Source organism: Gopherus flavomarginatus, chromosome 3, assembly GCF_025201925.1.
Source record: "Gopherus flavomarginatus isolate rGopFla2 chromosome 3, rGopFla2.mat.asm, whole genome shotgun sequence".
In the NCBI taxonomy this organism is placed as follows: domain Eukaryota; kingdom Metazoa; phylum Chordata; order Testudines; family Testudinidae; genus Gopherus; species Gopherus flavomarginatus.
In genome coordinates this window covers 100,272,884-100,285,354 of record NC_066619.1, presented here as the reverse complement: position 1 = coordinate 100,285,354, position 12,471 = coordinate 100,272,884, and the positions used below count along the sequence as shown (strand labels likewise).

The 12,471-nt window shown below is 40.5% G+C and overlaps 1 protein-coding gene across 4 annotated transcripts in view; it reads right to left on the bottom strand.

Annotated features, from left to right (window-relative positions):
- Positions 1–12,471, bottom strand: part of PCSK5 (proprotein convertase subtilisin/kexin type 5) — a 300,518-nt gene that overhangs the window by 222,354 nt on the left and 65,693 nt on the right. For all 4 annotated transcript variants that reach the window (XM_050944093.1, XM_050944095.1, XM_050944094.1 and 1 more), the window contains exon 3: positions 10,540–10,653. In XM_050944093.1, the coding sequence (XP_050800050.1) occupies positions 10,540–10,653 (114 nt within the window). The remainder of the gene's footprint in view (positions 1–10,539; positions 10,654–12,471) is intronic.

Here is a 12,471-nt window from a genome sequence, read left to right as displayed (position 1 = left end):
CATTCATTCTTGATGGAATTTCAAATGGAAAGCACTGATTTTTTTTTTTTTTGATAATGCCAAAGAAAGTAACTTTACTCCTTGCTTCTCTCCTCTGGACTGACACACATTTCTTCTTACCTGGCATACTTGTCTGAAGAGACTTTGTGGTCTTAAACTGAAGGGGCAGAAAATTCCATTCTGATTTTGCGCTCTCTCTCTGTGCATACTGATCTGATTTGGCTGTTTTTGTGTTATTTCTATTGAATCTGTGTCTAAGAGTCACTGGAGATTACATGGATCTGTTTTTTTTCCCCCTCTGGAGAATTTCCATCCAAAGCACCATTGCAAAACTGTAGATTCTATTTGTAACCTTTTCACCTATAATTACTTCTTTGCAGAACTTTTTTCTCAACTGGGCAGAGGAAGATGCAGAATGCGACCCATTTCCCTTAGCACTTGGGAGGTAGTAGTAGTTGCAATACAGCTTTTGTGACATTAAAAGTAGGAGCAAATTATGCTGAAGCAAATTTGCCCCTTCTTGCTTGAAGAATCCAGCCAGTTCATTGATGCGGAGTAAACTACAACGCAAGGCTGCCTGTTTATTGTAAATTTGTCCAGTTTTACACAGTGAAAAATTGGTCCATAGGGATTGCAAGAATAAATGCCCATATTTAGGTTTAGTTACACCAGCACAGCCAGATAATTGCAGTATTTGGCAATAATTCGTGATAAATGAGAGGGAAGCGGAGTTTAGCAGTTAGAGGAAAGGGCAGGGAGTCAGGACTTCTGGAGTTCTGATCCCAGCACTCAAACTGAGTGCCCCAGGCTCCGGGCAAGTCACTTAACCCCTCAGCTGTGGTGAAAAATTGGTGAAAACTTAAAGGAATATTACAATGCTTAATTAGTTATGGCTAGACTGGGCTTCTCCATCCTGCCCAGTGTAAAGAGCAGCATATAGCTTTGCTGATCCAGGAGCAGAACAGTTAAGGAATTGTGTCTCCTTCTCCCCATGTCCCCCATTTGGTGAATCTAATCCTTTAAAAAAGCCTGGAAACAAAATGTTTCGGGTTGAAGTATACGTTTAATTTGACTGGAAAGAATTTTTTTGATTTGCTGAAAATTCTAAATTTAGTTTGACACAACACAATTTTTTTCCTGATTTTTCATAACTTCCAGCAAACTGAAAATCAGTTATTCACCCAGCTCTAATCACTTTCTCCCGCTGCCCTGCACCAGCTCATCTTTATTAGTTAGTACACTGAGGAGCAAAGCCAAGACTCCGCTCATTCCCACCCCACTCCCTGCCCACCTGCACAGCACCTGCTTACCCTTAGGCATCCAGACTCACAGTAAGGCAAGCTACACAGTGGCTCTACTCTTCTTACTTACCCTGTGTAGCTGTGCCTGAGTATATGTCTATACTGCTGTTGGAGGTGTAATTCTCAGCTCGAACAGACAAACACATGCTAGCTTTGATCGATCTAGGGTGCTACAAATAGCAGTGTGGTGCAGGTAGCTTAACCCCTCATGTACTTGTCTGTGCTACTGCCCACGCTACCATGGCCACACTGCTATTTTTAGCACGCTAGCTCAAGTGGAGACAGGGTAAACATTCTGGCACCCTGGCCACGATCTGACCTTTAAAGTTTGTAAAGCATTGTCAATCTGAAAAGTGCTATATTATATCTTTATTTAGTAGACACTCTTGATTAGCAGCCACTGCTCTACATTAACCTCACCTTTACTAGGCAAGCCACAGGGGAAGCGTTTAAACTGAATAGCAGATGAGGTTTCTAAACAAAAAATTTTTATTTCTCAGAACTTTAGGAATGATCTTTTCCTTTTTCAATCATCATAGGAGAGCATGCAGTATTGTTCCACAAAAGAAAATAATTCTACAGATCTCTACTCTGTGATTGTCAACAACCTGGAAAGAGATTAAGATGGATTCTTATTGAATAGGTTTCTCGAAAAGTAATAATTGGCAATTGCTTCTACTTAAAAAGGAAACTATGCCATTCAATAACTATATGTCTAAATATGCAAACATTTTTTCCATTGGAATACTATGTATTATTATCAAATTTAGCAATTGCTGTACTATCTATTTATATTCCATAGCACTTATTACTAGCATTTTATTCTGGACTAAAATTAAACAGTCAAACTTTTATTCCCTCTTAACAGAAGTACAACATACATTATAAGAAACTGCCTTTTCCTTGTTAATTACAGAAACTACTACCAAAAAAGACATACGGATAGCTCAGAAAATACAATATATACAGAGAGAAAAATGAAGTTCTTGACCAGACTGCTGCCATTTAGAACACATAATATCGCATTTTAAATAAATTTTAAGAGATAAAAGAGAAGTGGATTCTCTCTCTTCGAAGATAAGATCAGCAGCAGTAGGTAGAGTGCAGAATGTGTGTTATTACTACATCATTTATCATTAAGAAAAAAATCTGTTTACAGCAGAAATGAAACCATCTCATTTTTGACAAGCAGGAAAATCTATCCAGATAGCTACTACACAGATGACTTTAATATCACCTCTTCTTGGTTCAGTGAAAATAATTGCCAGAGTACTGCTTGATATCCACTTTGCATTCACAGGGCACTTCCAGATGTGACCCAGTAGGAAACACACAGTAGCTGCTCAGGGAAATAAGAATAGCTACCATGGAACAGACAAGCAGTCTGTGTCTAGTCTTTCCGTTAATCTTACTAAACTACTTGTTAATCTCACTACACTAGTTACTTCAATAATCTATGGTCAGCACAGATGTGATTAATCCACTTTTCCTCCTGATTTGCTGGAATACCAAATAGTTGTTGTTGTTTCTCATCAGGAAGTGAGTATTGAGCCAGGTAGTGACAGCATGATCTAGTGTTAACTAATGATAGATTATGTTATCATAATATCTCACTGAGAACAAGATGTATGCTTCCACCAGTAAACAGACAAGGAGCTATAAGAAATCTTCCCTGATTTCCTGATAAAAACATAACATTGGCTAACCAGTGGTTCATCTAGTTCAGATTTCTGTCTTCTGACAGTGGCTGGTGCCATATGCTTCAGAGAGACTGACCAGACCAGGGCAATAATCAAATGATCCATCCATGGGTTGCATGCCTGCCCATCCTGGCTAATAGTTATTGCTAGACCTATCCTCCATGAACTTTTATAATTCTTTTTTGAACCCAGTTATACTTTTGGCCTTCAGAACATCCCTTGGCAATGAGTTCCACAAGTTGACTTTGAGTTGTGTGAAGAAGTACTTCCTTATGTTTTTTTAAAGCCTGCTTCCTATTAATTTCATCAGGTGATCCCTAGTTCTTATGTTATGTGAAGGAGTAAATAATATTTCCCTACTCACTTTCATCATACAATTCATGATTTTATAGACCTCTATCATATCCCCCCTTAGCTGACTCTATTCTAAGATGAACAGTCCCAGTCTTTTTAATCTCTCCTCCTATGGAAGTGGACTAAGCGGTTCTTCCCCTGATTTGACATCTAAGGGAAAGGAGAGAGCCAGCCTGTCTGCCTGACTGTCTCCAAGAACAAGTAGAGAACTAGGATCTCTTGTGACCCTGGTCAGTTTGGAGGCCTTCTTAAAGTGGACGTGTGTCTTTTGGTTAGTTGGTTTTGGCTTCCCCTTCCTGGATCCTGTACAGAGACATAGCAGCATTGCATCCCTTTTGGCAAATGTTAGGGAAATACATGATAGTGTAATATACAAATACCCTACCGGTTTTAAAGTATGTTGCTTTCTTGGCATGTCAGTATCTTCATGGTAGAAAGAAGAACCACTGTACAGGTCTAGAGATGACTAGTGAAGACTCTGGGCCAAAGGATGAGTACCTCAATACAGGTAGATGATAATAAAAGAACATTGTGAGGCTCACACTTAGCTGTCAACTGTCACTCACCTGTGCTGTACCCTGACACACATTGTTTTAGGTTGTCTTGATCGTCTGCTCAACTGTTCCTGACCCCACAGTGACTCTTCTCTCTCCCTCCCAGCCTATTCCATGAGGCACTGCTCACTGGTTTCTCCACTTCTGCCCCCACGCAACCCTGCTAGACCCTGAGGGTATGGCTACACTCGAAACTTCAAAGCGCTTCCGCGGGAGCGCTGCCACGGCAGCGCTTTGAAGTGTGAGTGCAGTCGCGCGCTCTCCCAGTGCTGCATGTACTCCACATCCTCATGGGGTTTAGCTTGCAGCGCTGGGAGCCGCGCTCCCAGCGCTGCGGCACTGTTTACACTGATGCTTTACAGCACTGTATCTTGCAGAGCTCAGGGGGATGTATTTTTCACACCCCTGACAAGAAAGTTGCAGCGCTGTAAAGCACCAGTGTAGCCATGGCCTGAGACAACTCTCCCCTTAGCTGGTGCCATCATCTAAGGAAGCCCAGAAGTCTGTAACACTCCTTTTTTCAGTTTTCTGTCTTGCATTTTTGGGGGGTCCAGCAAGTTAAGCCCAATTCCCACAAGTCTTCTTATCGGCATCTTTAGGGAAGCAGACTCTTTGTCTAACATTTCTCCTGAACACACACTGAATAGCTACATTACCTGAAGGCATTTCTTTTGACCCACTGCTGTTACTGAAGGCCAATTAATCTTATTCTAGGCTCTTATGCACCTTAGAATGCATTGCATGGTAACAGGATAGCCCTTAAAGGGGATTTTGGTAGGGTTCACTTGGACATCCCTGAAGATATCAGGAGAGTATATGTAACCAGTCACCACCCAATCCACTATTGGTGGCTCCAGGGTCTATTTTAGTGGGGGAGTTCTCTGGAGGGAGGACAGAGTCCCCCAACTCAGACTCTTCTCCAACCTTCACACAAAACTCTGAGTTTGAGGTCTCATTGGAACCCAAACCCAACTGAGTTTCACCTAGTTTGGGTTTCACTATAAGAGTTTTGTGCAGCCAGCCCTAGTTACAAGCATCTCAGAGCTCATCAATGTGTACAGTGTAGCTCAAATTCCAGTGTGAATTACCTTTCAATTGCCTACACCCTAAAGATCATGTTACGAATATAGAGATTGAGCCCTGGGCTACACTAGCGAGGGGGTGGGGGGTAGAGTTTGAACTAAGATACGCAACTTCAGCTACACTATTCGCATAGCTAAAGTCAAAGTATCTTAGTTCGACTTACCTGGCCGTCCTCATGGCAGCAAGTCGACTGCCGCGGCTCCCCTGTCGACTACACTTACTCCTCCTGCCGAGGTGGAGTATGGGCGTCAATTTGGGGATCAATTTATCGCGTTTAGACGAGACGCAAATCGATCCCCAATACATCGAACACTACCCGCTGATCTGTACTTGGTATAAATTGAGACAAAACCAACTTCCAGCTGTGTAAGTCAATCTTGAGCAATGTTTGAGCTGTGACCATCAGATCAGATATTATGTGTCATTTATCCAAGAAAGATTATATTCCATCATGTTAGTTATAGATTCATCGGAACTGACAGGTTCAGGTAAGGAAAACATATTGCATTGTTTAAACTAGTATTATCTCGAGGTGGAGAAAAGTAGCATCTAATGTTTTCTTTTCCTCACTGTTAGAAAGCATAACACAAGAGCATGCACAGATAACTGGGCTCTCAAATAATGAAACACAATGGACTTGATCTTGCAGGTAATGAGTGCCTTCTGTGAGGTGCTATGCACTTTCTGCTCTCCTTGCTCTCACTGGAAGTTTAGGATACTTGGCACTTTAGATTAGTGGTCCCCAAACTCTTGTCACCCCACCTTACCTGTAATGTAAACTGTTCACATCACCCTGAGACCTGGGGCTGGGAGAGGGACTGGGGGTTGAGGCTGGTGCAAGAGCCAGGGCCAGAAGGGGGGAGCTGTGGCTGGGGCTAGAAGCCAAAGCTGGGGCCGGAAGCCAAAGCTGGGGCCTCGGCTGGGGCTGGGGCTGGGGCTGGGGCCAGAGCTGGAGCCAGAGCAGAGCTGGAGGCACAGTGGTGCCCCTTCCCCACCCCCAGTGGAGGCTGGCCCAGGCCTGCCATGCCCCCCACATTCCTCCCTCACAGTTTGGGGACCACAGCTTTAGAGGCTCAGGCCCTGAGTGAAAGGAATTACAACAGTTTCTAAGTTTCACTTTCTAGGAACATCTTTAGAATCAACATTGAAGAATACAGAGATGGAATATATCTCATGGGATACACATCTTAGGTTGTGATGAATCAAAGGGGACAGCAGGCATGCGCCCCACACCACCACATCATCACCCCATCACTTCTGGGCATAGATGTCACTCAAATAAGCCCATACCATTTTCTTAGTTCCTACTCATTAAAATGACCATGTTTGTGGTTGTGAAGCAAACTGGGGGGGAGGGAGGGGGAAGAGAGAGAGAGAGAAGAGAAAGACATTAATCAAACAGTTTGTTTGACATAGTATATAGATAAAAGATCTTGTGTCAACAAATCTCAATGAAATTTACAGCCCTGCTAGAGATTAGACCAGTTCAAGGGCCAAAGGTATCAATCTCAACCTGTAACGAAAGTTACTCATTAATCAAAATCTGTACCAGCAAATGATAGTACTTAATTGCTTTCATAACAAGGAGTTTGTAGCTAGCAACCTAGAATCCTTTCTCTCTGGTGTAGCAATGACTGATAGCTCTATGCAGAGTTTTCTTCCCCTTTCTTTTTGGTTTGTTTCTGACAACCAGAAAAGATAAGTGAGTTTAATATATAGAGATGACGTTACAATCACAAATGCAGTCTTATGGGGATGTTTTAGAAATGACCTGAAACAGCTCTGAATTTATTCATTTATTCAATACTTGTTAATGGTTTAACTGAACCTTTATGGCAATCAAAATTTCCTGCCTATTGGTATTTTGTTACCACTCCAGTAATATCACAAATTACTGCCATTTATTCAACTCTATCTATCTACATCACTGTGAGTGTCCTGATAGGACAGGGACTAAATCAACATACAAATTAGATAGATCAAATAAAGACAAATACACATGTTCTAAAAGGCTGGGACAAGGTCCTGTCATGACTCTGATCCAAAGAGAACAGCATGAACAAAGAGTTACTGAAAATGTATTACATTTCAGATAAAAATGCTTTTTTCAAAATGCACAATGAACCATTAAAATAAACTATGTCATTTCTGTACAGTACTTGCAATAAAATTTAGAAAGCACAGAGAAAATTATAGCCTCAAGGAGTGAAAATGTGATCTCAAGTGGGTTTTAACTAAAGCTAGTCAGAAAAACTTTGATAGAACCATTTTCTGTTCTGAAAATGCAGTTCCATCAAAATTAAAATGTTTCACGAAATCACCTTGATTTTGCTGAAATTTCATTTCATAGAAAAAACAGTGGGGGATGTTCAGACACTGTTGAAACATCCTGTTTTAACATTTTAGCAATGAAATGTTTCACATTTTTTAGAAATATTTTATTTTATAATATCATATACAATTGTTATTGCATTATACTTTGGATTATAATATCAACTTTTAAAAGTTCAAATAAAAATAAAACATTTTGATTTTGTCCAAAAAAAATGTTTTGATTGATCTGAAATATTTTTTCCCCTGAATTCTCTTTCATGTGGTAGAGCAGGAAATTGAATTTGGGTCTCCCAAAACCAAGTTCTCCTAGCCCCACTATCTTGACTTTCATGAGTACGGAATATCTACCTTTGATCCTTCCCACCATGTCAGAGAAGAGATTCCGTTTGTTAAACTTTTTATTTTAATTAAAATCTTTTCCTGAAATTGTGGATCAAGCCCCCCTCTTCCCTGCCCGTACATAAAATGTGGGTTCTGAACTTGGGTCTAATCCTGCAAAACATTATACATATACTTCACTTTAAGCAGGTGAGTAGTCCCACGAAACTCAATGGGACAACTCACCTACTTAAAGTTAAGCTCATAAGTAAGTCTTTGTAGGATCAGGGTCTTGGACCCCTAATAATGCCTTTGAGGTTTTTCTGAGGTCTTCCTCTCCACCTGAGTTAACATAATAAATAAAATAGTACTACTACTTTGCACTGCTATGCAGAGGCCAGGAGAGTCGGGAATTCCTTCACTGCCAGTATCATGGTAACCACAAACATGTACCACATGGCAGCAAGACCAAGCTGCCTTACTTCCATTACACAACCCTCATATGTGGCATATGGACAGCAGTGCTATGGTGCAGCTGAAGAATTATGCAATATGCCATATCCAATAGCAGAAATCGTGTTCCTGCAGTTATACTTACACCTATACTCAATGAATATGATTTTGTGAACTACTAAATATACAATAAAATGCTTTCATTAGTAAGTATAGCGCAATCATTGAGCAATGTGAGTGGTTACTATCAAAATCTGTTTGGTATAATAGCCATCATTTAATAAGTACCCTTTTCCTTTCCAGTGCCAAGCCGCAGAATTGACAGGGCCTGGCAATCATCACATCCAGCCTTCCCAGGATAAGTACTGTTTGACACAATAGGAGGCTTTAGAAAGGAAATTATATATAACCAGGGAGGAAAGATTCCCTGCAACTAAACTGGAGATTCCCAGGGACAGCCACCACCAAAACATACTATACACCTTGCCCGAGAGACTTGACCATTCTTTTTCAATACTTAGTTAATGTACTGGTAGTTTTACACTACACCGATTTGAGTGCTCTGAGTGTACACATAAAAAAGGATCTTAATGGCCTATCAGGAGTCACAAATATCACCCCTTTGAACCCACTTATGCATTCCTTAACCCACCTCCTCATCAAGAACCTGGGAAAACAGGGACCTTGCATCATGCCCATAATATCAAAGGATTCAGGTCTGCTGGACCAAAAAGGGAAGAAAGTTCCAAAGTCAAGAGCCCTTAACTGAAAATACTCTATTATATACACATAAATATGTCCCTACTGTATGTCAAGACTTATTGAGGAGATGTTAAAATTATGCCAGAAATTCAGTAAGTGGAGTCATGCTTGAGGCAGGGACAACAATGTGCCTTTCAAAGGTTCAGTGATAAGGCTCAGTGATAAATACACAAAAATTCTGGGAAGTCTGGTTATTGCATAGTCTCTGATCAAAGCCCAACAACCCTGGAACCATGGGCCAATACCCAAGTCACTTCCTATCCTGATTGGCGACCTACCCATACATCACATACTCTCATCTGTGTTTGAAGACAAGGCATCTCAAAATCTTGGAATATACTGTTATTTGCAAATTACCTTTGGTCTGTGTCCTTTTTGTTTTTCAACTGCAATTTTTAAAAGCAGAGAGATGATATTCCACTGAAAACGTATCTATCCTAAAATTAAACATCTTCTAACATAAGAGTTTCAAAAATGTACATTTTCCCCTCAAGTCTGATGACAATCAAGGCATCAAGTCTCAAAACGCTTACTTCAGTTTAGGGCCCTGCTCTCATCTGAGCTATATGGGTGACCTTGTGTGGAAAGAGGGTTGCAGGGCCAGAAGTCCTACCAAGTGTTCAACAGAGCACTAGCAAAGGAGATCAAGACGGTAGTGGCTGGCACAACACTAACCCAAAAGGCTGGTCTCACGATTGTGGAAATGGCCAACACAGGGTAGCATACAGGATCACCTGAAGACCATGCTGTTCTTATTCAAAGGAGCAGAAGCATGGTCCCCAGTAAATGTCCCCTCCAAACTGCCCTAGTCCTTCTCCACTCTGTCTCACAAACATCCTACTGCAGAATAGGACTAGGCAGTGGCCTGGCTCCCTCTCACTTGCTGACCAGGGTCAGATTTGGTCCTACACTAGTTAAATCCCTCTTTAAAGCCTTTGGATGTGCGATTTATGTCCTAAGAAACAAGTGGCTTTTGAAGACAGGATGGTTTACCATAGGCAAAGTTTTCAGTGAACTGGAAAATATGACGATCCTATTATTAAATTGCAGTCATTTACCTAATTTGACTCTCCCTTCTTCCAAAGCCTGGATATACTATGACTAAAATACTTCATTTAGGTCATGCAACACAAATTAAAGACATAGTTAAAATCTGTTTGGGTAGCCAAGATCTTCAGTCCAAACTTTAACTGTGACTGTTACATGTTTAAAAAAAAAAAAGTTTGCTTGTGTTTCTTATGTCGGACAAAAAGCAACACAGGATCAGATGGAATAGTTCATTATCTAACATATCTGCGTGCCTACTACTGTCAGAAAGACATAATTATGGTCTCCATTCTCTTTGCTTCATGATACACCTGACATTGGAGTCAATGGGAATCATCTGTATCACATGGGGTCTTGGAGGAGGGCACCCAGACCAGAGGATTTTTTTTTCCCTTCCTCAAATGGGCCATGGTTATGTCCCTTCGCCTCCCCACTGATGAAACTTTATTCTATAATAAAACATTCCCCAAGAGCACCGCAACAGAAAGCTCTCATTATACTTGTAAGGAGTTTACAGACCCTTCCTTAGTTCAATTATAAAACTGAAAAGAAAGTTTGCCTTTTTCTGAAGAACATAGCAGAGCAACTAAATGATTAGCATGAATCAGAGCCAATGGCTGCCTTAATACTTACCATGTACCACATGCTTGGCCATTTGGGATCATTGAAATAAGTGGATTGGGTACCACCAGGTTTATAATCCCTCTTTATCCTTCTTTTAACTACCTGTTGTTGTATCCATTCCACCTGCCAACAAGAAAAATATTTGGTAAGTGTTAGAGTTCCATGGAGATTATCAAGAAATGTGAGCAATCTTGGGAAGTTTCCCATTACTGAAGTCCAAGTCTATTTCATGTTAAAGTGTTCATTTTGGCAAAGGTAATGCAAAACTCACCTTGTCATTTAGTTCGCAGGAAAATATATCGATTTAGTTAGTACTACAGGTTGCCATGCACAACTATTTAAACCCCCTGCTAACAGGACTTCATTAGCTATTGAACAATGCCATTGCATATTTTATTATTCTTTATTATTAATAATAATAATTTAAAAAATTCATAAACTGACCCCATTTTGTATTTATAGACACAAAGATTAACAGTTACTCAAAAGAAAAATTAATGGGATTTCCAAGGGTTTTTGTTTTTCCTTTATTTAAGTTGTCAACTGTTAATACTAAAATATATTCAAAAGCTCTATTTAACCAGTATTTGAATCAACATCATGAAAAGACCAAAAAAATAAGTTATAATTCATTGCAATGAGATTATTTGTCACAATTCACTCAGTTTTCAGGAACTGTATTTTCTGTAAAATTAAAGTACTTCCCAGGAAAAAGCAGCAGAGTAAGGGGTAATAGGTTAAATTACAACAAGAAGCTCAAAATATAAATGAAAGAAGAGATCAAGGTCAAAATCAGGATTCCAAATTTAAGTTTCTTTCCTGTCAGACACCTCATTAAAGATTCTGAACACATTCAGTAAAGTGATACTAAAGGTGACATCCAGTCCATAGCAGATATTAATTTGTAATGCTTTTCCCTCCTCTCCAACACCATTAACTTTTCTAAATGGGAACTTACTGCTATTAATGTAAATATTGTAAACTGTCCACAGTCAAACCCAGGTTTTACTTGCATGCTTGTGGCTTACCGATAGCTCATATTGCTGCTGAAGTGCTGGTACAGAATAAAATTATAAAAATTCAATTCACATCTTCCAAAGAAAGAAAGGCAGCCGTCACCTGCCAACAGCCTGCTCTGCACCTTGCACTCCTGATTCCCAGGCATGCACAGTTATACACGCACAAAAATAAACTTTACTTTCACACATCTTTATTTTCTTGTTCCAGCTCAGAGTCACTGGCTAGGGATAATATTAATGTATTCCCATAACAGAAAAATGTCTCCAACCATGCATTCTTAATTCTAGTTCACATCCTGAGATCTTAAGCCAGGCAAATCTCCAACTGATAATAAGGAGAGTTATTCATGAGTGAGAATTGATGTCCCCATGTTTCCCTGGCTTCTGAAAACAGGGAATGCAGAACCTCCAGATTCTGATTATGGTGAGAGGAGAAAGAGGCATCTCTGAACCTGCGGAATCCCTTCTGTGAGGCAGTTCTATGGGGTACCACTTCCATAGGGTGGTAGAGGACAGTGTGGGGACTGTGATAACATCATGGTTTTTCCCTCTGCACCAAGCAACATTGCTACCGAGAATTGCTTCAGGGTCAGCGGCAGTAGCATGATTTCTACAGGAAGAGCTGTGATGTCAACGGACACAGAACAGGAGGGAACTGGTTGATGCTGTGTAAGCAGGTTGAAGTCCCTTTTCTCTGTCAAATCCTCCAAAATCTACCCCTCCGATATCTCTGGGTGGTAGGGAATTGAGGAAGTTTTGATAAATAAGTCCCCTTTCTCTTCTGGCCACCTCTTTCCTCTTCCCACAGGATGCCTAGCTCAGCTAAAATCCATCTCATGGACTTCTCAGCAAGCCTGGGAATATTTACTGGGTTGTCTGCTGCCTTCAAATATTACACACTGAGGAGCTTCATTCAGAAAGG